The following is a 25,032-nucleotide window of genomic DNA, read 5'->3' as shown; positions in this document are numbered from 1 at the left end:
GTCTCTCTTTTTGTTATAATGCGATGTTAGTTTTTTTTCCCTTGGGACATTATATATTTTTTTTAATTCTTGCTACATTTGCTAAATGAGAATAAGTAAAAACGGTTATGCTGATAAATAAACATGTTATGTATGTAATTTAGTTAATACATCAACACATAGCTCATAATAATGTTTACAGTTTTAAAAGAAAAGAAAAAAACCATTCATCTTATATATTATAGAATGATAAAAATAATATCCGCTAGAAAAAAATATTTATATTTTGTTTTAAGGATAAAATTATTGAAACCAAGGATGTCTGAAACTCCCCAGCCTGGCGTTGCAAAGAAAGAATTGACGCCGAAACCAAATCAGGTAAGTCTGATATGTCAATAAAATGAATATCAAAATATTCGCAATTTTACATTTCAGTCCCTTATAGGATCCTCTATCATTTTTTTTCTTCCCCGCAAGTAAAACTAAACAGCATTGTTAGTTGAGTAAAGTTGTGACCAAGTCTATTAGTTTGGGTGAAATAGGGCAATTGTACAATAATTAATCTGTCAAACTCAATCTTGTAGTTTGCTGATACAATATAAGGGAATGATGATTTTAGAGGTTGTACTTCTATATTCTAACAATATTGATACGATGTATTTTAACTGATTTGCCGACTATTAATATTTGTCTAACGAGTGTTTTATTATATTCTATCGTATTAATAAATTTCTTCATGACTAAAAGTAGTAATTTACCCATGTAAAAGTTTCAGGTTTCGACAGTTGTCCTTTATGGAGTACCAATTGTGTCATTAGTTATTGAAAACCAAGAGAGATTGTGTTTAGCCCAGATATCTAATACCTTATTGAAACAGTTCAGTTATAATGAAATACACAATCGTCGTGTAGCTCTAGGTGAGATGAATTATATTTAAACTGAAAGGAATATTTAGCTATAAAAATCAATTAGCTTTTGGAATATTTTTATCAACTTTTTTAGGTATAACATGCGTTCAGTGCACCCCTGTTCAACTTGAAATTTTACGAAGAGCTGGAGCTATGCCGGTGTCCTCTAGAAGATGCGGAATGATAACTAGAAGAGAAGCAGAACGTCTATGCAAGAGTTTTCTTGGTGACAATGCACCTCCACGTTTACCAGAAGATTTTGCTTTTGCAGTTCATCACGAATGCGCTTGGGGATGCAGAGGATCATTTTTACCTTCGCGTTACAACTCGTCAAGAGCCAAATGTATTAAATGTACAGTGTGCGGGTTGTTTTTTTCACCAAATAAGTTTATTTTTCATTCACATCGCTTGAGTGCTAACGATAAATATGTGCAACCAGATGCGGCTAATTTTAACTCATGGAGACGTCACATGAAACTAAGCGGAAATCCTCCCGAAGAAATTATTTACGCTTGGGAAGATGTGAAGGCTATGTTTAATGGGGGAACTCGAAAGAGATTATTAGCCAGTTCTTTAGTCAGCCGGTCTCCTAAACAAAGTAAAATTGAGCCCCAGCCTCAACCGATTGTTCCAGCACCCAGAATTCCAAATTGTCAAGAATTATCCTTACCTATTTCCAGAGTTGCAATGGATTTCATATATCACAAACCACTAGCTTTCACTTCTTACTCTTCGTTTCCGTGGTTGAAACGCAATCCCATATTATTTCCTCAAGATAATCCTTTCTTTCCCATCGATAAAAGTTATCAATCTGCTTTCAAACCAGTGCAACCTATTGTTGAAAGGACTGTTTCCCAAAAGGATGAAGAAAGTGACGACGAAGTTGATATTGAAACTACTGATGACAAATCTGATACTACACCTAACTGGGATTTGAAAGAGGAACAGGTAAGTTATTTTGACTATTACAGTTAAATATTAGTAGATTTCTCATATATGATTTGATGAAATAAAATTTATTTAAGCTGAATATTTTAACAAATTTCATATTTCAAGTTTTTCTGATAAAAAATACAATATAATCAAAATTTAGGAGGATTTTCCGTCACTAAATAGGACTATTTTTATTTCTCACCTTAGTCATTTACATGTAACAAAAATAAAAGTCATTACATTTGAAGAAATGGAAAGTATATATACTCAAGAATCCCATAAATATTATTTTAATTCAAAAATAGTTTACGTACGTGTTTCTAATAAAAGCTGCTCTTTGGGAAGTTGAGTTGCCGTTTTGGAAAATTGCTGGTGGAATAAATAATAGTGTGGAAACTGTTGTCAGATTTGATCAGATATGGCACCAAGAAGATATATTAAACAGAGTCACAGGCACAGGATCAGTCAGCAGGATAACAGATGACCGAGATAGTCGCCTAAAGTTATTATTTCAATGGTTCAATGGCTCAATGGTTTGTAGAACATGAAAAAATCTGTTAAATGCGAATAGCTTATAGACGTATGTGAACTTCATATTTGGTCTAATCTTTAACTGTGGACCGTTGAAAACATCGACTTCAATGGTGCCAAGAGCTACTAACGTGGAATCAGAAATTCAATACTATTGTTTTCAGGTTTTTTCTAGACATGCAGGATTGTTGAACAAAAATGAGAAGGGGTGCCATTAATATGGCTCAATATCACCGTATTATTCGAGCACAATATAAATGCACCTTACTTGATTTATCACCTCAGACACTTATAACCAGATGAACGTTGGGCTACTTTCACCAGGCTGTTCTCCTCTCTCCCTGAATTTGTTGATAAATTTACAGCGTCTTCCGCAAATTCTTATTGCTCTTCATAGACATAAGATAGAGCTTACATTTCCCAGAAGGCTATTGATTACCTTATTATGAGTTCATATTTCATAATAGCATTGGGAGAGGCCAAGGCCTGTAGTGCCCCACTTGACGTCACCAAAGTCCGATGTTCTTTGAGAAGCCGATCAGGCGCTTTGGCTTGATGTCATTAGGCAAACTGTGAGGCTTACCCAAGTGTTTAAGCTGCGGTCGTGTGAGTACTGGGCACTTACAGATAACGTGCTCAACAGTTTCATCCTCCTCCATGCACAAGCGGCACTCCGGATCGTCCATGATGGCCATGGTGTGGAGATGACTGTGTCCTGTTAAATGTCCAGTCACTAGTCAGATTTAGTTGAGACAGTTGTTCGGTTTGAGACGCACAAGCTCCATCTATGTGTGCAAGGAAATCAAAAAAACAAATAATTCCTTGACTATTTTCCCAAGAAAGTGTCATAAACTAATTGAAACAATTAATATTTTCAAAAAATTTTCATATAAAAATCAGTTTCTTTTTTTTTAAATACGAATATTACTCAGTGTATCAAACAATAGTTTATTCTAACGGATCACTAAGAATTTACTTGTATGTATCTAAAAAATCCATAGAATTGAGCGGATTATAAATAACTCCCCCTATAACATAAGTAAAAATACCCTGTGGCTAATTTTAATATGTTGTGATTGAAAAAGAATGAATTATTATTTGTCGGCCATCATACGCTGATTGGATGGGATACCAGCTAAAACTTCTTTTGTCTGTTATGGATAAAGGACAGTGCTAACAAGTGATGAAGGTATATTCCCTAAAGAGGGGTTGAAATTGACGCAATTATAACGAGTCCCTTTATACAGTGAAAATAACAGTCTTAATTTCGTGATGAGTGAAGAATAGTGATTACTAAAAACTATTTAAGTGATTCAAATTGTAAAAAGGATAATTTATGTTTATATCTTACCTACATTTTACAAAAAAAATCTTTCTAATTGCAAGCTAAGGATTTTAATGAACTATCACTACTCAGAATAGGTTTGAAATGCCTACAACTTGAGTATTCGCCAAAAATTCCATTGGTTTTCCATTTAATAAGCTTAACAAAATTTTCTTCAATCTGACGATTGTATGTTAAGAGGAAGTGAAACTTCTGGGGGGTGTATTAGATTGCCGCTTTTCAAGTAATTCCTCATCGAATAAAAAATAAATTTGCTACATAGAAACAAGTAAAACAAAACAAAGCTTTTATTGACAAGAATTTTAGAAACTGAAACTTTCCCCAATATCATTACAATTCAAGATCAACTTGGCTTGTTTCTATTTTTTATATCAAAAAAATGATATTCCTCTACTCCAACTAGTCAAATTTTGACATTATTTCATTCTCCTCTGCACTTTGCTTCGTTGTTTGTTTGTGAGTGAATCCGCAACCTTTCGATACAATTTTTGAATTGAATTCTGAAGAACTTAAAACATCTCAAATCCTTTTCATACACAAAATACTCACAATGGATTATACAATAATTTTTTATTCGTAATATCCTATTTTGATTAAAAAACCTCACTTTGGTCATGTTAATTAATTGAAATAACTGTGAAAATAAATATTTTTTGCATAAATGCACATTTTTAACGCTACCTTTTACGTTTGATATTTATTGTACATATATGATATTCCATATTTTTAATATCAATTTCTGACAGATACATTCGTTTTACAATAAATTCAATTAATATTTTTGACTATGCAAAAAAATATTTCGCAATAAACAATAATAGTAGGAAAAGGCAGGCTAAACCCTATTTAATACTTAATAGCAAAATATTTCAACCCTTTAGTGAAACATTGATGTACACGTTTATACAGAATGACAATATCTTGATGATAAAAGTAATTTAGAGGGTGTATTCTTTGAATAGTCCGACCGGTCATCATCAATATTATTATGAAAGAGACCGTAACAATGTCAGTAAATAATCAACCCAACGGCAAGTATAAATAGATTGTACAGGGTGTGTTGTCACTCACCACCCTTTTTTCCGATTAATGTGTTAGTGTTTTTAATCAAATGTAACCTAATACTTAAGTGTTTATGTTTAACGGTGGCAGAACCTTTCAAAATGATTAAATGTAAACATGCGGTGACGTTTACATGAATTGAATTTGAATTATTTATCGAAATATCTGTAAATATTATCCCAATAAAATGACTGTCCTCTAGTGATTACTTCAATTGAATGACTATACAATTTTTTGAAAGTATGTGATTTTTAATAATTTATAAATGGCATAATGTAATGCTGGTAATGATAGTAAAGTTTGTTCTATTGGTTATGGAGATTTTGAGGCAGAAGGTAAACAGAATTTCTACCTTTTAATCTATAATTCTACTAGTTATTATTTATCTTTTAATTATTTTTATTTTTATTGAAACCAATCTATCTCGAATATATTTTTTATTTGTTGTTTTTATGTTAACTTGTACACTACTTTTTCATCCAACCAATAAATGAGTTCGAGATTATAGCAGCTTTTATGAAATCTTCTCTCAATGGACAAGCTATAGACAAATTACTCCACTAGATAATTTTATCTTCTTTCACTTCTATATTATTAATATTTCATTTATTTGTATTCTCAGAAACTGCTTCCAATACATTTATTTTGTTTCCCTTTTTAATAAAGTCATCTGGTGATGAAGCTCAGCTTTTTTGGGATATTCAGAACATTATAAAACTTACGAATTAGAAATAATTGCTGCTCACTTCCATGTATAATGATCATTCCTGTTTAACATTGAAAAATAATTGGTATCTCATTCTTGTATCCTTTCACCCATATCATTTTTCTTTTAATTTACATGAACACTTGTATTTTTTTGTACTGGCCCCCTACTCTGAGTATTTATCTGACTTCTTTTTTGTTTTCACATCTTGAAAATAATTATAATATTGATATTTATTTATTTTTTATTCCGCTTTATTATTGTGAATATCGTTGACTCTCATTTTTTAATAAATTTATTATTAAGATCGTATTAAAAATTCTATTCATAGCACGATCTTTCTTTATATTTATTAGTACCGATATATGAAATATACTTTTAGATAAAAACAACGCTTCATTACATTAGAAAAATACTTTCACTGGAAGTATAAAAGACTTAATAGTTCTGTCATATTCACATAATTCCAAAATTCAAATTAATTATTCAATTTCCGTTTTGTTCTTCTATCTCCACTCCCTTCACTATACCTTTCCATCTTATAATGTCATATCGTATTCCCGCTCTTCCCAAGTTTAATGTCACCTCATCTATCATTACTTTTTCCTTCCTGTGTTGTTAATCTTTCAACTATATTTTTAGGCGTCATTTGTTGTGTGACAAGATACCCTTTCACATTTGATTATTTTTTGTTTTGTCTACTTCTTCTATATTGGCATTTGTGTTTTTGCTACTTTGAATCTTTTTTTTTTGGAACATGCTTCTATTATGAAAAACTAGCAACTGTGACGTGTGTTTGCTAGGAATTTAATATTGTGATACAAAAATTCGAATCAACGAAAAAATCTTAAAAACCAATCAATATAATATATATTTTTGACAATCATTATTCTTTTAAACATCGGTTCTTCTCTTAGCAACATTTTGGAAAACTACTTGCATGTCACTATAATGCTTGGTCATTTTTACGGTTATTGAACGGAGTAGTAAAAGTTAACAAGATAAAATGTCTAGGTGTAACTATAAAAATCAAGAATCCGTGTTGTTAGCGTGGAATTTCCATATTATGAAATCTTAGAGCCATTATTTTTAGGGGAAACGAGCCAAGACTAACACTTGAGTTGTTTTGAAATGACCCTGTTAGCTTGTAAGTGTACGTGTCTTGTTTAGTGATATAAAAAAGCAATCATGTACAAAATCAGCGTCGGTATCGACTGTTTGTATGTTTCCACAGGGACACATTTGTTCTCTACCGGTTGTTGCCAACTCCCCCAAGAATAAGAACTCATTTAACTTAGAATGTTTATTTATTTTATTATCGGCACAACTAATGTGAATTATTTCACTTTTTCAATTTTACAGTAAACTTTTCTACTTAAACGAAATTTTACGATTCAATTCGCTTTAAATTTTACGGTTCAAAAAGAAACTGGGTAAATATTACTCTGACAAGCAACTGAATTTTTTATTTTTAATTAGACGAGGAACAATTAAAGAGAGAATTTTTTTTCCTTAAATTCAAACTATAATTTTATACAACTCAAGTAAGCATTTTAAATTGATAACAAATGATACAACGTGAACAAAAAATAAGAACTAAAATGTTATAATTAAACACACTTTTTCTATCATTGATTTTAAATAGATTTAAACAGTATTGTACCATAATAATGTGGATTTCAAAGAGTCAATGAGAAGTAGAAACAAAATATAACATCGGCGTAAATTCTTATCAAGATCTTGATCATTTTCCCTTGTTGATTTAACTGAAACTTATCTGAAAATGTCGGTAACATATCTAGTGAACAAATTTGATTCCACGTTTTCAACAATATTTCTAGTAACTTAAGCAAAAATAGTATAGTGTGCAACAAGTGGGAAAAATTCAACTTTTCTCACAAGTGTGAAAGTTTGTGGCACGAGCCCGAAATGTACTTTTCCCACATGTTGCACAATATAGTTTTTCTACAACTGCACAAATTGAAAGAATAAAAGTAATGGAACTTAAAGTTTATATTTAGGATTAGTAAAACCAAAATAATACTAAAGTATCCTCTTAACTTTTAAATGATAGATATTATTTAAAATTGTAGTTGATTGTGAAATTTTTACAATTTTGTATAGTTAAACCCGGAACGTCATTTCTTTTTATTAAATTTTCTGTTATGTTAATTTTTCTGCCTCGATTTCTGTAAATGCTTCGAGTGGTTTTTCGATGGAGTTGACGATTTTATTAGTAATGTTAATTTTATTTTTAATAGACTCTTCGACGTATTCTTCTGCCACGGTGCTGGGTTGCCATCCTCCATGGCGCTTTAAGGTTAATGTGTCCCCTTCTGCATTTACTAAAATTATTGCCGAAGAACGTCCGAAACAATGACCTGTGTATAGATGGGGGATTTCTAATATTAAAAAAATTGTCTTAGCCATACTACCGAAATTGTTAATGACAACTACCTGACTAGTACATTTTCCTTGTTGGTAATTTAAAAAGAAACGTTTTTTTTCTGGCAAATCAATTGGTCGAAGAGCAGCATATTTTTTATTTATTTCATAAAATTCTCCCGGTACAGTGAATGTTCTTGGCTTTTTTATTTTCGTATTATCTAATTTCACAAGTAAAGCTGAATTTAAATCCTCTAAATTATCGAATAACTTCCACAACTCCTCTTTACAACATGCCCCTGCTACGCCTATAGCTACAGCTGTCTGCAATTAAAAAACCAAAATTGAAATTTTACAAAAAAATTCGAGTTTTAAACTCGGGACTACTGAGTTCCAAGCGAACACACTATCCACTGCACCAATGACCATTGATTTAACAGTATTGGTTAAAAATACAAATATCTATCTACCATAATTTGAAATAGAATTTTTAATAATTATTTAATTCTTTTTATCTAATGAAAAACCCACTAATTAGAAAAATGTATGTTAATTCAAGGAAAATAATAAAATTAAATTCTAAAAATATTTCCTTCTAAGTAAATTTACCTTTATTAGTAGATATTCCTTACCTGGAGATTCGTTTAAAAATCTCTGCAATTGGTCTGCTGTCAATATATTTGATTTTTTGGGGACGTAATTGTCGAACTTTAAAAAAATGAACGTGATTTCTGATACGTGGATATATCAATGTTATTTTTTATACTGATAATACTTCGCAACATTGAATATTCTGACCAAAGTGACCTTTAAAGTTTTCGACAACTCTTCTAAGTATACCAAAAGTACATTTTTCGAAAAAGATTTTATTTTTGTATTTTTTCTCCATTCCATAAATTTCTCGTATGCTAATTCATATTTTTTTCTTGAAATTTTCGGCAACAAATCTAAAGTTCTTTTCGCTGCTTTTTTCGATATCTTCGGCGGAGTATTACCAAATTCGTCACTGTCAGTATCCACATTATTTATTATAAATTGGTATACTTATTATAAATATTACTACAATAATATTTAACGGAAATTGCGATTTTTGTTAAACCACAAATAAAAACTCTTTTAATAATTTAAAAAACTTCTATAATCTGACAGTTCTGTCAACTATTTGAAGTTGACAAAAGCCAAATAAGTTTTCGTCGTTATTTATTGATTCTCCATATAAATGTATTTGGTGTGGGCAAAGTGCCGTGAGAAATGATATTTCTCACAGTGTGAGCAATATGTGGTGTGAAATTAAGTTAGCTACGAGAAATACGTTACTTTTCATAACAATTGTAAAAAATATATTGAAGTTTCTAAACCCTGTCATATTCTTTGACTTTCATAAGCAGTTAAGTTTATTTTATATTATTTTAATTTGATTTTTGGATGATATTTTCAAACACCACCCGCTATATACCCGCCTATGGAATAATTTTGTATACACTGTATGATTTAAAAGGCCTATTTAAGTAGCTATCACTTGAAAACAAATATGACTGTTGTACGACACACACATTTTAGTTTTGTTTATCTTCTTTACGACGCCATTTTCCGCGGTAATAGAGTATGGAAGTAGATCTGAAATGTATGCTGTGAGTTTTTTTTAATTTCGACTATTTTCCCGTTCAAACATAAACAGCATCTTAGCCAGCTGTCCAAGGAAGATAAAAAAAATGGTTAGATGCTATAGAAAGTGTAGATTCAACAGAAGAAAAAGTGAAATATAAAAAAGTGCGCTCCAAACACATTATTTCATGTACGTACCTATTGGCTATTGAGTGCTTTACAGGAATCTAGGAAACATATTCTCCTAAGTTATGTTAGCTAGATACTTGCAGATCTGAAGGACAGATTAAACCCTGTCCCCAATTTAAACATAGGCTGGATATTAGGGGAAACCTTTATTTCTGCAAAACAAAAAAAATACGAAACAGGAAAAAAACGTCAGAAGGTACAAAACAAGATAAACTGAGATGTAGAAAATGTAATTATAGTAGAGTGAATACATCGTAGCTGTAGTTAGTGAAGTAAGTTATTTCATACAATAACTAATTCTGTTTAATTGAAAAGTTACTGGGAAAGACGTTTGATGGTGCATACTTCTTTTTAAAAGCCACTTCTATCTGTTGCCTCAACTGTAGGTAATTAAGCAGAATTTAATTTAATATTATATATTTAATATTTTTTATAAAAGTGGTTTTACGAGAAGTGACTGAATCTCCAAGTATAAGTACAAAAAATGTTCCAAAAGAATTCATATGGACGTACTCAAGAAGAGCAAACAGATTTATCATCAGAAGACATATATGATGCTTATACTAAGGTAGCTCATAACAGTACATTGTCAAAACCCAACCTTTCTAGTGAAGCTATAAAAAATAATGAGAATTTTTTTTAAAATTATAGTAAGTTTACTGGAGCCATAAATAGTGATCCATTTTCACACAGTTCTCTCAGGCAAAGAATATTTATTGCTGAAATAAATAAAATTACGTTTAAATCTATATTACCAGGGTTTGGGATATAGATTTTCAATATCAACATCAACAGCTAAATCGTATTTTAAAAAATGTTATTCACACAATGGCTATACGATATAAAAATTTGCTGTCGTTACTAGAGAGAGCATTATTAAAAAGACATTTCCAATTTTCTACAAGGAATCGAATGCCGAAACGCTAGATAATTTCTTTTAAAAATAAATCTTGGGCAATGATTCTGGATTGTCCTATATGCATGTAAAAAGGTTATTTTTTGATATGACACTGAGTCGGAAGGAAATAATTGTAAAAGAGAAGTTGTAGAATATATATATAAAATAAGAGGTGGAGTTAACACATTCGTTTAGTTTTTCCCATATAATTAACTCAAATCAATCAATCATAATATCACATCACAGCAACAAAGATAAAATACAGTCCAGTAACCAAATCAAATCACTCAGAAGCAGTGGAATTCCTAAAAGCCACAGAGGAAAAATGAGTTAGTAAGTGAATGAAGACCATTAGATTTCTGGGGCTAGCATAGACTAGCAAGAAATTTAAACCTTTTACAGATATAGAAATTATAATTCTGTACTAAAACCTGAAATTATACATGTTTGATATGGGTACAGGATTTAAAAGTGTGCGAAGATTCTTTGACGATTTGTTTAATCTATTATATAGAAATAGCAACACTGCTCTTATCAACAGGCATCTGTTATTTGATTTTTTGAACACTGCGTCACTTAGTATGCGCTTGACAGCCATTGATAATAGATAACAGATAGCCAATCAATACTTTCAATAATTGTTTTGATAGGAGAAAGCTTTGCCAAACAAAGTCAAAGTGTTGGACAATAAAGTCATGGCGACCAGTTTTTGGGATGAAAATGGTATAAGGCATATTCATTACCTTCTAAAGGATACAAAAATAATGCTTTTCGAAAACTATGATCTGAGGTCAACTAGAACATCTATCATTTAATAGTGGATCCTAACCCAAAACCAATCTACGAGCACAGCGTTCAATTTTCAACGGAAATTTCAAATTTAAAACATGATTTACAACATTTGATTTTCATTACTTTTTTGTGCGTTAATTTTTCCAAGATCTTTATTTGATTATATATTATATTCTAGATGTTTAATAATTGTTATTGAGCAGTAACGAGCGATTTACCCACTGACGCCAATTTTGCACTAAATTTTAACACTAATTAGCTATTTTTATGTTGAAATATTAAAAGTATAAGCTATCAATTACATTGCTCATAATTTATAGGAGTTAACCATTTAAGGAGAATTGTATTTACCCATTGGTCTACCAAGGTATAAGGAATCATATATGAGTACAACCCGGTTAATTCAATCAGTTCCCGAACAACAATTAACGTGAGTTAACGTTAGTTTCCGAATATTCAAATCATGATTAACCCGAAAAATCTTAATGAGTGTCTATTTGATAAGAATTTGAAAATAGAACAGAACTGGACAATGCTAGTCTGTACGTATGTGGAGTTTCCGTTTTCTGTGGTTTTAAAGTAAAAACTTGTGAAGTAGTTGTACAAAACATATTTCTCTTTTGTTCAAGATAATCCTGAGTGAACTTTTATGTATCTGAATCTAAGTTCAATAAAACCACTCACACTTTCATATTGTAGAAATGGTATACAATTCAAACTTTTTTTCCTATTATTAAAACATAAAAGATCTTAAATGGTGTTAGCTGAAACATTTGCAAATGTCAAGCGGTGACCTTTTTTACTACCCCACGAAAATTAAAGTAGGCGTTAGTCAAGCCTAAAATTAAATGAAACTTTTAACGGAGTTGAATACCGAAATATGATACTGATGGACGTATATTTTAATCAATTCAAAGGTTGGCTAAGGATTCTATTACAATAAAAACTAATAGATATAAAAACATTGTATTTCAATGAGAAGTAAATACGGCAATAGATGTCTGGTACTTAAACCAATATAAGTGAAATATTACTGATATTGCAACAAATATTCCAAGAAAACAATATGTAATGCAAATTTTTGTTTAATGAAAACATCGCGGATTAATTAACTACATTTCAGTAGAAGATCCTGAATATTCATCTTTATTTGGATTTTACTCGATTCTCAAAGAATTGTTTTCTTTACTCATGCAGAGTGCAAGCGTCGTTTGTCATTTCTTTTTTCTCAAAATGATTCATTTGTGACTTTATCTTTATGTGTTTGGATAAAAAAAACACGTACGATTAAGTCGTACAGAGTATTTAGGAATAGTGGAGCGAGTCACTCGCTCTACAAGTGGCCTTAACAGTTAAATTTAAACACTGGAAAATAGTTGCTAAAATTTATGTGGCCTGTCACATTTTCTGGACATATCTCAACAAGACCCTTCGAAGAGCCACCTTATTTCCCTGATATAACCCTCCCCGTCATTTCAAAATATTTGAATTAGTATTTCTCTTTTATTTCTAAAACTGTATGTGTTTTTTTCAATTAAGTTAAAAATTTCTCTTGTATAAATTCGTAATTTTCTATTAAAGCTTGAATTCTCCTTTGGGAGAGTTCAGCCTTCATCTGAGTTAATTTGTCTCAAATTTGATGGGTGTTGTTACAACGTTAAATACATCTCCGTTGATAAAAAAAGGAGGGTTGCTATTATGTAAATTTTAATTCAAAATTACTTTCTAAGAACTTCTCTGTATTTTGCTAGTGTGGGATTTTGTGCTACCCTGAAAATTTAGTGATTCAATCTTTTAAAACAATTTTTATTCGTTTACTTCCACTTTTTTTAAATTTGAAGAAAAAACCTGGAGAAAGTATAAAAATTGATGAATGTATAAAGCAAAGAAACCTTTTTCATAGACGAATAAAAAATAAATAAACTTAAACTACAGCTAAAAACAATATAAACGTTGGTAATGGAGACAATGTTGATTTTTTTCAATTAACAAAAAAACTCTTCGTTTATTTAATTCAAAACCCAAATATCTTTATTGTAAGTCGACTAATTATTCCTACGCAGAACTGGAATGTTTACGCTATTTTTTCTACGAATGCTGATGAAATTGATTTATTTTTGAAATTATTAATCTTCAATTTTGACAAAATAAAATTAAACTTCTTTTCCCCATATGTATAGCAAAATACTTGCTTTATGTAGTAGAATCAAAAGCCGAGGTCCCAAAACTATTTGCTTTGCAATTCATACTATCATTTTTCAAACAAAATTAAATAAATTACATGTTTCTATCTTCATTCTTCTGGAAACTGAACATAGTAGACAGGCAGCTATTGATCTTTTCGTCACTGTTAATTTATATGAAATCAGAACTTCTTTTGGGTATTGGTGAAATGTAATGTTGAAATAGCCTCTGTACTCAGCCCGTTACGGGAGGAGATATGAAATAAGATTTTATAAATTAATTAAAATATTTCAAGGTTAATATTCATAATTTTTATTAGTTTTCGAAAATTTCAGGGTTAAAAATAGATCTTTTTTAAGGATAAAAACCATGTGAAATCAATCATTTTCAAATGTAAAAATACGTAATTTGATGATTCATTATGCCATCAGTGTCACACTAATGTCTTTGCAAAGGATAACTAGCGAAACATAAATAATATTCTTTACATAGGGTATTCGCGAGCAATGAAACTACTAAAACTTCAACTGCTGAAAGGACCTGAACCTGCATTGGGAATTCATGCCTTGCCCTTTAGGGGGCATAGTTTTAGTCAAAGGTCTGCATACAAATCAAAACTTTAATAGATGAGAAGAATCTTTGACGCTGGGCAGAGGAAATAATGCTCTCAAATAGAGGAAAGGTAAAGATTTTGATAGGGCATGTAACAGTTGATAATTACAGATACAACACCAATAGGGCCGCCGATAATGCCTGTGGAATAGAGAAATAAACTACGATATATATCTTCTGCACCAGTCAACCTTATATTAACACACGGAGGAAATTAGCAATTCGTAGTAACGTAACAGAAGTTAGTGTAGATCATGTTTCAAATTTGAAATTTCCACGGAATATTGATCGCGACATTTGGAAATGATGATCCAGATTTCGTTTTGGGCTAAAATCCGCAATCTACCTGTTCGGAGATCTACCAGCATCTGGGTTTTAGTTTCCGAAAAGTCCTATATTCATAATTTTTTTTCTACTTTTTAAAGATATTTAAATTTTTAGTGGACTTACGAACATACATAGAGCATTCGCCAAAATTTCAAATACAATACGTCAATGTTTCAACTAACATCAAATTCCAATCATCTTAGAAAATATTATCATTAGAGAAAGATTTATATTCTTATAGATTCAGAATTCATGAAACTGGAAAACATTTTTTAGGTATATTTTGACGAAAATTACTTATTTCAGTGTATTTGTTTACTCTCTCTAATTTCATTAAAATGCTTCAAATTAATCAGATAAATAATACCACAGTGAAAATCATAACATAAAAGAAAATGATGATCGTTCTAATAAAAATGTATTCAAATGAAATAATAACCCGAGGTAGGCTTAACTTCATACGCTTAGTGAACATGGAAACGGCAAATTCACTCCCAGCAGTAGTAAAATCCTCAGAGGATTAAGGATATTGTATTAAGACTTGAGAAACCCGACCAAGGGGTGGAACAGAAATTAATTCAAACAAGATGTTCGTAGAAGTATTTAAAGATATCAAATGGCTAGTTTGTTAAAAAGTCAAATTTGTGAAAAAAAACTCTCTCGAATCAGTTGCACATAGTGTTGGAATAGGCAGGTTGAACGCATTGAAAAATAACAGAAAACGCTAAAATAGCTAATTTCTTTAAGTTTGTTTATACGAGTAGAAGCCGAGCGAAAAAATGTCTTACACTTATACTTTTGATATGTTCAAAACGAGGTTCAAAATTAAAATGCATAATACATATAACAATGACTCATTTTTTCCGTATTTCACTTAAAATTGTTGATAACAATTATATTTGGACAATTTTTGAAAATAATTCATGGTAGGTAATATGGTGCAACATATTTTGGTAACTAGCCGAGATCTCAGTTGATGGGGATACGCACTGAGCTTTCACAGCATTGCTGTATTCAGGTTATAGTGGAACTGGACGCAGAGTCGATTCTATCATACTTTTCGAAATTTTTATTTTGTCAGACATAGATTTTTTGACATAGCACTTTAAAGTTAGAATATCTGCTTATGCATTAATAATCACAGATGACATTCGGAAATAGTGGGTTGTATATAAATCCGGATTCAGCATTTGCAAAAATTTCACTATATATTTTGCCATTCTGTCAAATTTTTGCATTTTTGCATTTTTTTGTAAATTTGGCAAAATTATCCCGTGATAGTAAAATTTCTAGAAACTATGGTTGTAGTATCGGATAATTTTATCTGTATCATTTGTGATATGATGAAAGATGATACAAAAATAAGATTTAGAAGAAACAGAGCAAGAGCAAGGATTAAACCACTAAATGGAATACTGTGGAGTACTAAAATAGGAAAACAACGAAAACTGAGGATCTACAATTCAATGATTAGGAATACGTTAGTATATGGTTCGGAAACGTGGAAAATAAAAGGACAACAAAAGAAAAGAATAGAGCTATGGGAATGGACGCCCTAAGAAGAGCAAATAGAGCAAATGAACCTGAAACAAACAATTATAGAATATGTTGAGGAAAAGCAGTTGATTTGGTACGGTTACGTGCAGAGGATGGGTGAGGCGAGATTGCCAAAAAAAATCATGAAGTGGATTCCACAGAAGAACAGAAAGAGAGGAAGACCAAGATTATCATAAATGTATGGATTAAGAAAATTAATGAGTGTACGAAATCTGAACGATAACAACTGCAGGAACGAGTGGCAATTAGGCATCAGACAAAGACGTAGGACGTTTTAAACCCGAATTTATCTATCTATAATTTTATTAAAAGGGCTGAATTGAAATTTTCCATGTAATAAAATTTATCATAATGGCGTGTCCCCAAACCAATAATTAAAGTAGCTTGAAATTAAATACAAAAATGCAATCTTCCATGAGATTTTGCTGTATAAGAAATTCTCTTTTGAATGTATGGAAGCTATGGAAGGAGTAGAACATCCGTAGAAAAATAGTTTTATTTCACATTACCTCAGTGCTGTCAAAAAATTTGCAAACGAAATCCAAATGTTTATCTCCAATCTTTGAAGACGATAACTTATCGAAACGCGCCTAATACAGGGTACAGTGTTGGTGAAATGGTAGTAGGAACACTGTGTTCAGTATAAGTCTAAATATATTAGAGAAAATTTCTAAAATGAATGTCAAGGAATATCTAGCATTAAGATTACGTCAAATTGTTTGTCAAAATAATGTCACTTATACAACTATAGAAAATCAAATCGTAGATTAATATTCTGCGAAAAACTGATAAATAACAGAAAGTGAATAGATCTAAATACAATTCTTTTGGATCAACTTTCATAGTGATTGGCTACAAAATTAGAAACAAAACAAATCTACAAGTCAGTAAATTATCCACTAGGTAGGAATATGATAAGTTATGGGGGTGTTAGATCTAGCTAATAGAGGATATGAAGATGAGATTTAATTGTTCGTGAGGTAAGGAGAAATGTTAATAACGGCATACCCAATAAATTATCTGGTACATTTGTAGCTTGAATATAATTATCAGACGTTAAAAACCTCTGTAGAAACTTTTGGACTTGATGAATGGTAAAGTCAGAGGTTAACACTCTCATATTTATGGTTTGTTGTTATCAATATTTTATGTTTACAGCTGATGATACCGTTCGAAATCCTTTTAACAAACGGATTATTTGTTGGCGTGTTTTATTTCGGAAGAATTTTGAAAGCGATAATTGAATGGACATCAGATATAGCACATGCTTTCTGCTTCAGCCGATTCCCGATCACTTAAACCTGATGTTTTTCGAAAGTACTTAAATATTTCCATATATAAATCAAACTGATATGAAATTATATTCAAATTCTATGAAGGCTTTAGCTACAATGACAATTAATTGAATAATAGAGCTCCCCTCGCCCCTGAACAAATTCACACAATGTTCATTCAATCTAATAGAATTGTACAAATTCAAATAATGAAGTATTAATCATTTTTATTATCGAATTAAATATTCATGTCCCGATATCAAAACCCTTTTTATTGGAAATCGTACGGTGGAGTTTTACTAAATGAATGGTTTAATGTTTTTTATGTGGTTTTATTACATATCTCTCGTAATAACTTTTTATCTACGTCGGGTCATAGAGAATAAAAGTATATAGATATGAATGAAGTGGAAAGGAGAAAGATGTATAATATTCGGCTTATGTGACAAGTGATTTCATTATACAAAATTGATTAGCGTGACAGATAATGAATATTTCATAATATTCATGACATAATTTTCATGAGGATATTGTAGTAATAGCTAACAGTTGTTGAAGTTTCTGATTTTTACAGATTTTATGATATCAACTGTGTGTCATTCTATTCACGTAACAATTTTGTTACTATTTAACTATTATATTCAAACGTACTCATTTCTATAAGTCCAAAGGCGGTTTTTCATCTGTTGCCACTCAATATTTATATATATATATATATATATATATATGCGCTATTCACTTTAGGTCTCTTCTGTTTTAATTAAAATTAGATTTTTTTAATAATTTTAAAAATTGACGTTTCGACTTATTAAATATGATATTGATACTTAAAATGACGATTTGCGAAAATATATAAATCAATAGATCATCTACATCATGAATATCAAAATAAGAATAAAATCGAAATAAAAATTGGTTCTAATAAGAAAAATTAAGTTTTCCTTAGTCCTTACAACTCAAATATGTAGCAATAATTAATTAAATTATTTGCAGTTTTATTAGAATTTACAAACTAGAGCTATTTATACTTGGATAATTTAGGTTTTTTTTATCATTTATAGCTTTTCACGTTCTTAAGAATGTGAAAAATTTTCTTTTTCATGCATTAGATTCCGTTCCAAGGATTTTTGAATCTTTATAATTGAATTGAATGTTTTTTTGATATCTAATGGTTCTTTAATGCCGTTTTATTTTTTTTATCTTATTGATGACCTTTTAGTCTATTTTCCAAATACTGAGATGTCTGTATAAGGCAATTGATATATAATATTACTTCTTTTGTTTTTTGGTATTTTAGATTTTAATTTAGTGAAATATTTGGATAATGTAATATGTCTTTTATGACTCAATTAATTGATTATAGTATCCGTTCACCCTATTTTTGATTTTTTCGTACGGCAGTAATGCAATCATGTACATATCGGAAAAAAAATGGAATATGTATATCAAGTGTTCTTAGGATAGTTTCCTCAAGATCTTCCATTACCAATTGTGCTATAACACTTGAAATGGAAGCCCCCACAGCACAACCATCAATTTCTTTGTATATTTAATTTCCATATTTGAAATATGTTGTTGTTCGTGTGAGTTCTATAGCTTTTATAAATTCATTTTGAGGTATTTCTGTATATACTTTAGTTTTGTCCCATTTTTTTATTAATATATTTTTCACTATTGTAATAGGAATATTTGTTCATAAAGAAACCACATATAACGAAAAAAATACATATTCGGTAAGAATTTTGATACTTTTAATTTTTTCGTTGAAATCCCATGTGTTTTTGATATAGTATTTGTTTTGATATAAAATTTTTTTCAAAATATTTTTCAAATAATTAGATAATGGGGTGAGAGGAGTTCGAATACTTGAAACAATCGGTCAAAGGGGAATGTCAGGTTTGTGGAGTTTTGGTAAACCATATATTTTAGGGGGTAATGCATTGTGAATTTCCAATTTTTTGGCATCTGATGGCAAAATAAAAAGTTGTTCTTCCCAAGATCGAATTAGATCATTATTTTGTTTTTGATAAAAATTCGTAGGGTCTTGTTTAATTTTTTTGTGAGTTGTCTTATCGTTTAATAATTTCATCATTTTATTTTTTTAATCTTTGATTTTTAGATTTCTATTTTGATTGATACATTCTTTGGTTTTAGTTATACTTTGAGGTTTGATATTACAATGAAAACTTTTACTTATGGTAAGATATTCAGGATGTGTTTTTTCTTATCCGGTCTTATTTGATTACCTTTCTATTGAATATATGTTATTCATTATTTGTTCAGAATAATTATTTTCTCTTTGCATAATCTAATCATTTCTAAACTTAACTAATCATTTCTTAACTTTTTTGCTAAATAAGATTACATCAACTAAAGTTTCCAATTTAGTTTTTTGGTACAATAATGCAATAATTCACGTGACGAAAAAACTGGAATATTCACTTTAAGTTTGCTTAAGATAATTTCCTCTAGATGCTCCTACTAATCGTGCTCTAACTCTTAATATAGATGCCTTAAAAGCACAACCATCAAGTTGTTTTGTTGTTTTATCCTCAAATTTGAAAATGTTACGTTGAAATGAGTGTTATTTCTATAGCTAAAAATAAATTTGTCTCAAGGAATGACTGTGTGTTGTTAATATAATATGCAGTTTTTTCTTTATGTGTCTTTCACAATTATAATTGGAAAATTTGTAAATATAAAAAAAACTACATCTAATGAGATAAATACATATTAATTGGGGATTTCATTCTTTTTTTTGAGATCCCAATATTTGATACAAAAGATTGAAGAGGTATGTCAGGTTGATGTGATTTTGGTAGGCCACATATTTTAAGGAGCATGACATAATGAATTTATAATGACATTGAAAGGATTTTCATATCTGATTTGAGGAAGTTTAAAAAAAAACTTGTCAATTCTCACAACTCTACAGATTATTTCTTAGAAAAACGTAAAGCTCTTTCAGACATGAAATTTTTAATTTACATGATAAAATGATGAACTAAATAACTGGCTTTTTACTGAGAAAAGTTCAAACGAAGTCATTTGAATGCGAACAATCTCCCCCTTCAATCAATACTGAATTAAAAGAAGTTACTTTTTTAAGAACTGATTAGTTTTTTCCAAATGCTAGTTGTTCACTCAATTAAAAGTTTAATGTAAATAATAGACAATTTTGTTCGAGCCTAGGGAACAATGAAATTAGGGTCTTTTCCAATGCCGCATCACTCAGATTCGATATTCAACGGCATTTAACTGTGTAAGTAGAACACTCAAATAGGACTGTGTAATATGACAATTTGACAATAATAAAAAAATATTAATGGATAGAATATCCACAATTATTACAGGGATTGGGAAGTTGAAGAACCACATGATTCAAATTTTCAAATCATTCTCACATGCATCTTTCCTCAGAGATCACTCTTTGAGGTATGTCATCAATGGGTTCCTTGAAGCAACTATTATGTTTGGGGGAAAATATCGCACTGAGCAAGACCAGGCCAATAAGGTGGCCTGGTGAGATGATAATTATTGCCTTCTTGGTTTTTCGTTCGATATGTCGGCTCTATCATTTGTTTCATACAATAATCACTCATTTTCTCGTTATAATTTATAATTGCAGTCGTTTACGAATGATATCTTCATATCAACACCTCAAAATGATCTGTAAGAACGAATATATGACGAATTGTTCTATGAATAACTACTTACGAGGGATATTTAAAAATAACCTTCTAATGGCTCTAAAAAACAAACCAGCGCAAAGGGGAAACGCCTACGATTTCAATAAATATGTCACAAGATCGTTAAGTTCCTCATCATCAGCAAATCGCTGTCGCCGATGCCACTTCTTCCTTTCAGAAAATATACGATATAATCAGATGGAGCCAGATGAATATCCGCTTTTGACAGTTTCTTGGCCTAAAGGAATCAACACTCACTCGCAAACTGGAAGCTGTACTTACAGCGCCGCGCAAAACAACTTTTAGATTAGATTCCGAATTTCCCTCGTATTATTCAAAATGAACTTTTGACAGTTTCCGTTAAAATGAATAATAAGAACTATATCTCGAAGTTTGAGTAATTTCTTGAATTTTTTCTGCAAAATTCTTAACGCCTTATATTTAATAGTGGATTTATTGAGATTATAACCGAAAAATTAAATTTGAACATTAGTTGAGAATTTAAGTTCGAGAAAAAGGATCAAGTGAAAATCTAAACTTGTAACTCCTTTAATCCAAGTAGATTATCTTATGAAGTATAAATATCCCTATGATTATTTTGTATTTAATTGAACTAGGCTGGTGTTCGGATCGTCGTTATTTGAATACCCAGACATTTCGCAGATCTATCTAGTGATTTTTGAGTTTTTCCCTTGGGGTGATGTCAGACAGTAAACGGGTGTATGCACTGAATAAATTCAATACTGACATTGTGTATATTCAGTTCTGATATTTAAATATTCATGCCGCTATAGAAACACAGTAATTAATCTATTGTTAAGTTATACAAACGTTAAATTTCATTGTAGCATCGTATTCTATATAATTCGTTTTAATTTACTCGTAAGAATTCTATTATGTCATGTTTGAATATTATTCTTTACACAGCTTTTGTCTACAAAATGAAGAATATCGGAGATCATCCAGTGCCGTACTATGTCTTTTCTACCCCAATAACGTATGTCACAATAGTTTTGGCTCAAAATTCAGAAGTTTAATAATAAGTTATAATAAAACAATTCAAATCAAATAATTGTTTATTTTTTTAAAATTAGTTAGACAAGTCTTTTTTTATTTCAGTTGCTTTGAAATGTCGATAAATTGGAAATAAGTAAAAGCATTTATATTTTGGTTAGACAGATCCCTAAGTTTGACATAATTCGCGTTTCTTTTAAACCAAAATATGTCACCTAGAAGCATTTACCGTGCTATATCCGAATATGAAGAAGGATTGTTTGAACCTCTCAAAAAGTGGAAAATAAAGAATTATTACCTGAAAAGAGCAGAAAAAACTGGACTGGCGATTTCGACAAGAAGGATATCCACACCTTAAGTGGGTCGAATAAGGGGGGAAGCTGTAGATTCTGAAAGGTATATTAATAACTGTCTCACTAAATTAGTTAATTTTGTACCTAAACATCACATTGGACTCGTTATGATGTTTTGGTAGGATTTAATGTCCTGCTATTATGCAAGAACAATGCAAAATTGGTTATATCAAAATAACCAAAACAAGATAACCCTCCCTAATTTACCTCTGGCCCATCCAGTTAAGGACTTTTGGGTACTTTTATCTCGCGAATTGTATGAGGGAGGGTGGCCGGCCAAAAATGAGGAAAAATTTCGACATGGAATTTTTAGATAGATGGTCAAGTTGCCCAACACCGAATGAGAGATGTGCGCAGAAAATCGCGCCTAGTTGAGGAGCAAGGACTCCTCCGTATAATTTTTTTTAAGAAGATGGAACTATTGTGATATTACTCATGGTATGTTGTTCAGTTTGTTACGTTTCTATGATATCGTTCCAGGCAGCTGTCTACATTCTTTTGCTTAAGAACTCCTTCTTAGTAGGTAGTAACCAGTTGCCACCATTCTACCTTGTGCAGCATCACCTGGACCAAATTATCAGGGTTTATGTTGCGACAGTCTATGTTGTCTAGTCACCTGTCCTTGTGTCGTCTCGTAGATTATTCGCCTGTTTGTCAGATAATCCTCCACCACTTGGGTCAAATAGTCTGGGATCCCGAAGCGGCCTTTAAGTACCTCTAGGATGTTCACCATCTGGCCGAGTTGAATACGTTCCTTATGTCTAATGTTGCTAGCGATTTGTCGCGCCACGTGGCAGTATCTGTCGAGTTTCAAAAAGGTGTCGACCACCTTCTAGATTGCTCCGATTGTTGATCGGCACTTTCTGAAGCTGAATTGCAGATCTGAAAGGCCGGTTAGGGTTTGTATTCCGCTTATTAGTGTCGGTATCAATAAATGTTCGAATAATTTATCTGTAGTATTTAGTAAGCTCAGCGATCGATAAGCTGTCGACGTATTTAGGTCACCTTTACCGTTAGAAATAAGAACTACCCTCCATACCTTCCACCGATCGCTAAAGGTGCCTGTTGTCAAGAACGTGTAGAACAGGACCATTTAGTTGGTCCGAGTTATTAACTGTGTTATTTACTAAACCGTTAATTATTGCAAATAAGAAAAGTTTCATTAAAGATACTCAGTACAAAAATAGATGGTTAAATATTTTGTACCAAAACTATTTATTAGAAAAACAGTTTATTCGTACAACAACGATGTCTGCAGACCACTGTTTTACCGTAAATATTACTATAATATATTATCTACGTCTGGTATCAGTCGTGGATGCTTCAACTGCATTTTCGTCTAAACTCACGTTCTCACCTTTTCATTATGTTATATAATATATTTGTTCAATGTTTTTTATTATCATCTATCATCATTGATCTTCATGTTTCAGACTGTTTCTGTTGAACCATCTCCTAGTCCTCAACCATCTAGTGAACCTACTAGACATCGTGAAGAAATATCTGCTATTTCGCAAAAGATTTGGAACCTTTCAAGACTATCTTTTGATGGAACCGACAGAACAAATTTCTTATACAGGCAAGATTTACATCGACATTTTCTTATAGGATCAGGAGGTAAGTTATAGCTTACTTATAGTGAGGTGTAATTAGGGAAAATTCTATGAAACCACAAATATACAGTGAAGGTAAAAATTCATCCCAGATACTAAAGTTGTAGGGCGAGCTCTAGGTGGAAACACAATAAACCTTAGAGGTCGTAGTGTATTTTTGATCTCTATAATATAATATAATCAAATTATCGGGCTTCATTTCCAAGTACACTGTAGTTTCAATAGTTTTATCGTCTATAAATTAAAAAGAATCGCTCATCTGGTTCTGAATATAAAGAAAATAGAAAAGTGAAGGTTTTTATGTATATACACCAATAAACGATATTGGGGTATTGGCATTTTAAAAGAAATATCACTTTGAAATTGATTCGTTAGATAGGTATTTACAATCTGTCTGAATGGTGAAAGGTGTAAGTTAACTTCACAGAGTAATCATTTCTAAGCGGATCTGTTAATTACCAAAGTGTAATCAAATCCCCTAAACACGTACTTCACTTGAATAAGTCTCAGTTTAATTGGTAGGGATTCAATAAACTTGTTCGTGTTTGTATGAATTGATATACGAATTTACGAGGATATAATATATTATTCACCTCTTAGATACGTGGACATTGTTTTCGAGCATTTACTTAAGGTAATGTCTAGGATTAAGTTATTTCGATAACTATGTTCATGCTCATTCAACCTGCGATTCTAATGTGGTAACAAACTCTAATTGAAAATCAAGAAGGACTATCAAATTTCGGGTATGCTGAAATACTAAACACGAAAAACCGATTATTTCAGTAGAAAAATCATGTTGAAGCTGCCATAAACCATTATTACCAAATTTCAAAATTTCCTGTCACATTTCTCCTATCCAAGTTTTATTGATTAGTTTTGTCAATATCTCCTTATTAATAATATTTATGTTAATGTATGTTTTTCTGTTTCAGAAGAATCATCATCGATGTTACGAACTTCAGTTGGAATGGCCATGAATCTGAAGCCTAACGTGGATTGTTCAACTTGTTTAAATCATAATAACTCCGTTTTTTCGCCTCCAGAAACTAGTAATAAGGTTACTTAAATTGTCA

At 31.0% G+C, this 25,032-nt stretch overlaps 1 protein-coding gene across 1 annotated transcript; it reads left to right on the top strand.

Annotated features, from left to right (window-relative positions):
* The first annotated feature begins 107 nt into the window (after nt 1–107).
* LOC130894715 (SKI family transcriptional corepressor 1 homolog-B) lies at nt 108–25,032 on the top strand. The gene is made up of 6 exons (XM_057801677.1): nt 108–130; nt 276–357; nt 755–896; nt 982–1,835; nt 23,777–23,960; nt 24,895–25,032. Exons 1-6 carry the CDS (start codon nt 108–110, stop codon nt 25,023–25,025), a joined length of 1,416 nt encoding a protein of 471 aa, XP_057657660.1. The 3' UTR covers nt 25,026–25,032.

Source organism: Diorhabda carinulata, chromosome 1 (genome assembly GCF_026250575.1).
Source record: "Diorhabda carinulata isolate Delta chromosome 1, icDioCari1.1, whole genome shotgun sequence".
NCBI classification, from domain to species: domain Eukaryota; kingdom Metazoa; phylum Arthropoda; class Insecta; order Coleoptera; family Chrysomelidae; genus Diorhabda; species Diorhabda carinulata.
This window is presented reverse-complemented; position numbering and strand designations above follow the sequence as displayed.

Bases quoted from the DNA above. Each gene is read 5' to 3' on its own strand.
- LOC130894715 (XM_057801677.1), top strand. From the start codon at position 108: ATGCTGATAAATAAACATGTTAT. The intron at 897-981 runs GTGAGATGAATT...CAACTTTTTTAG, and splicing joins CAATCGTCGTGTAGCTCTAG to GTATAACATGCGTTCAGTGC. The intron at 23,961-24,894 runs GTAAGTTATAGC...CTGTTTCAGAAG, and splicing joins TTTTCTTATAGGATCAGGAG to AATCATCATCGATGTTACGA.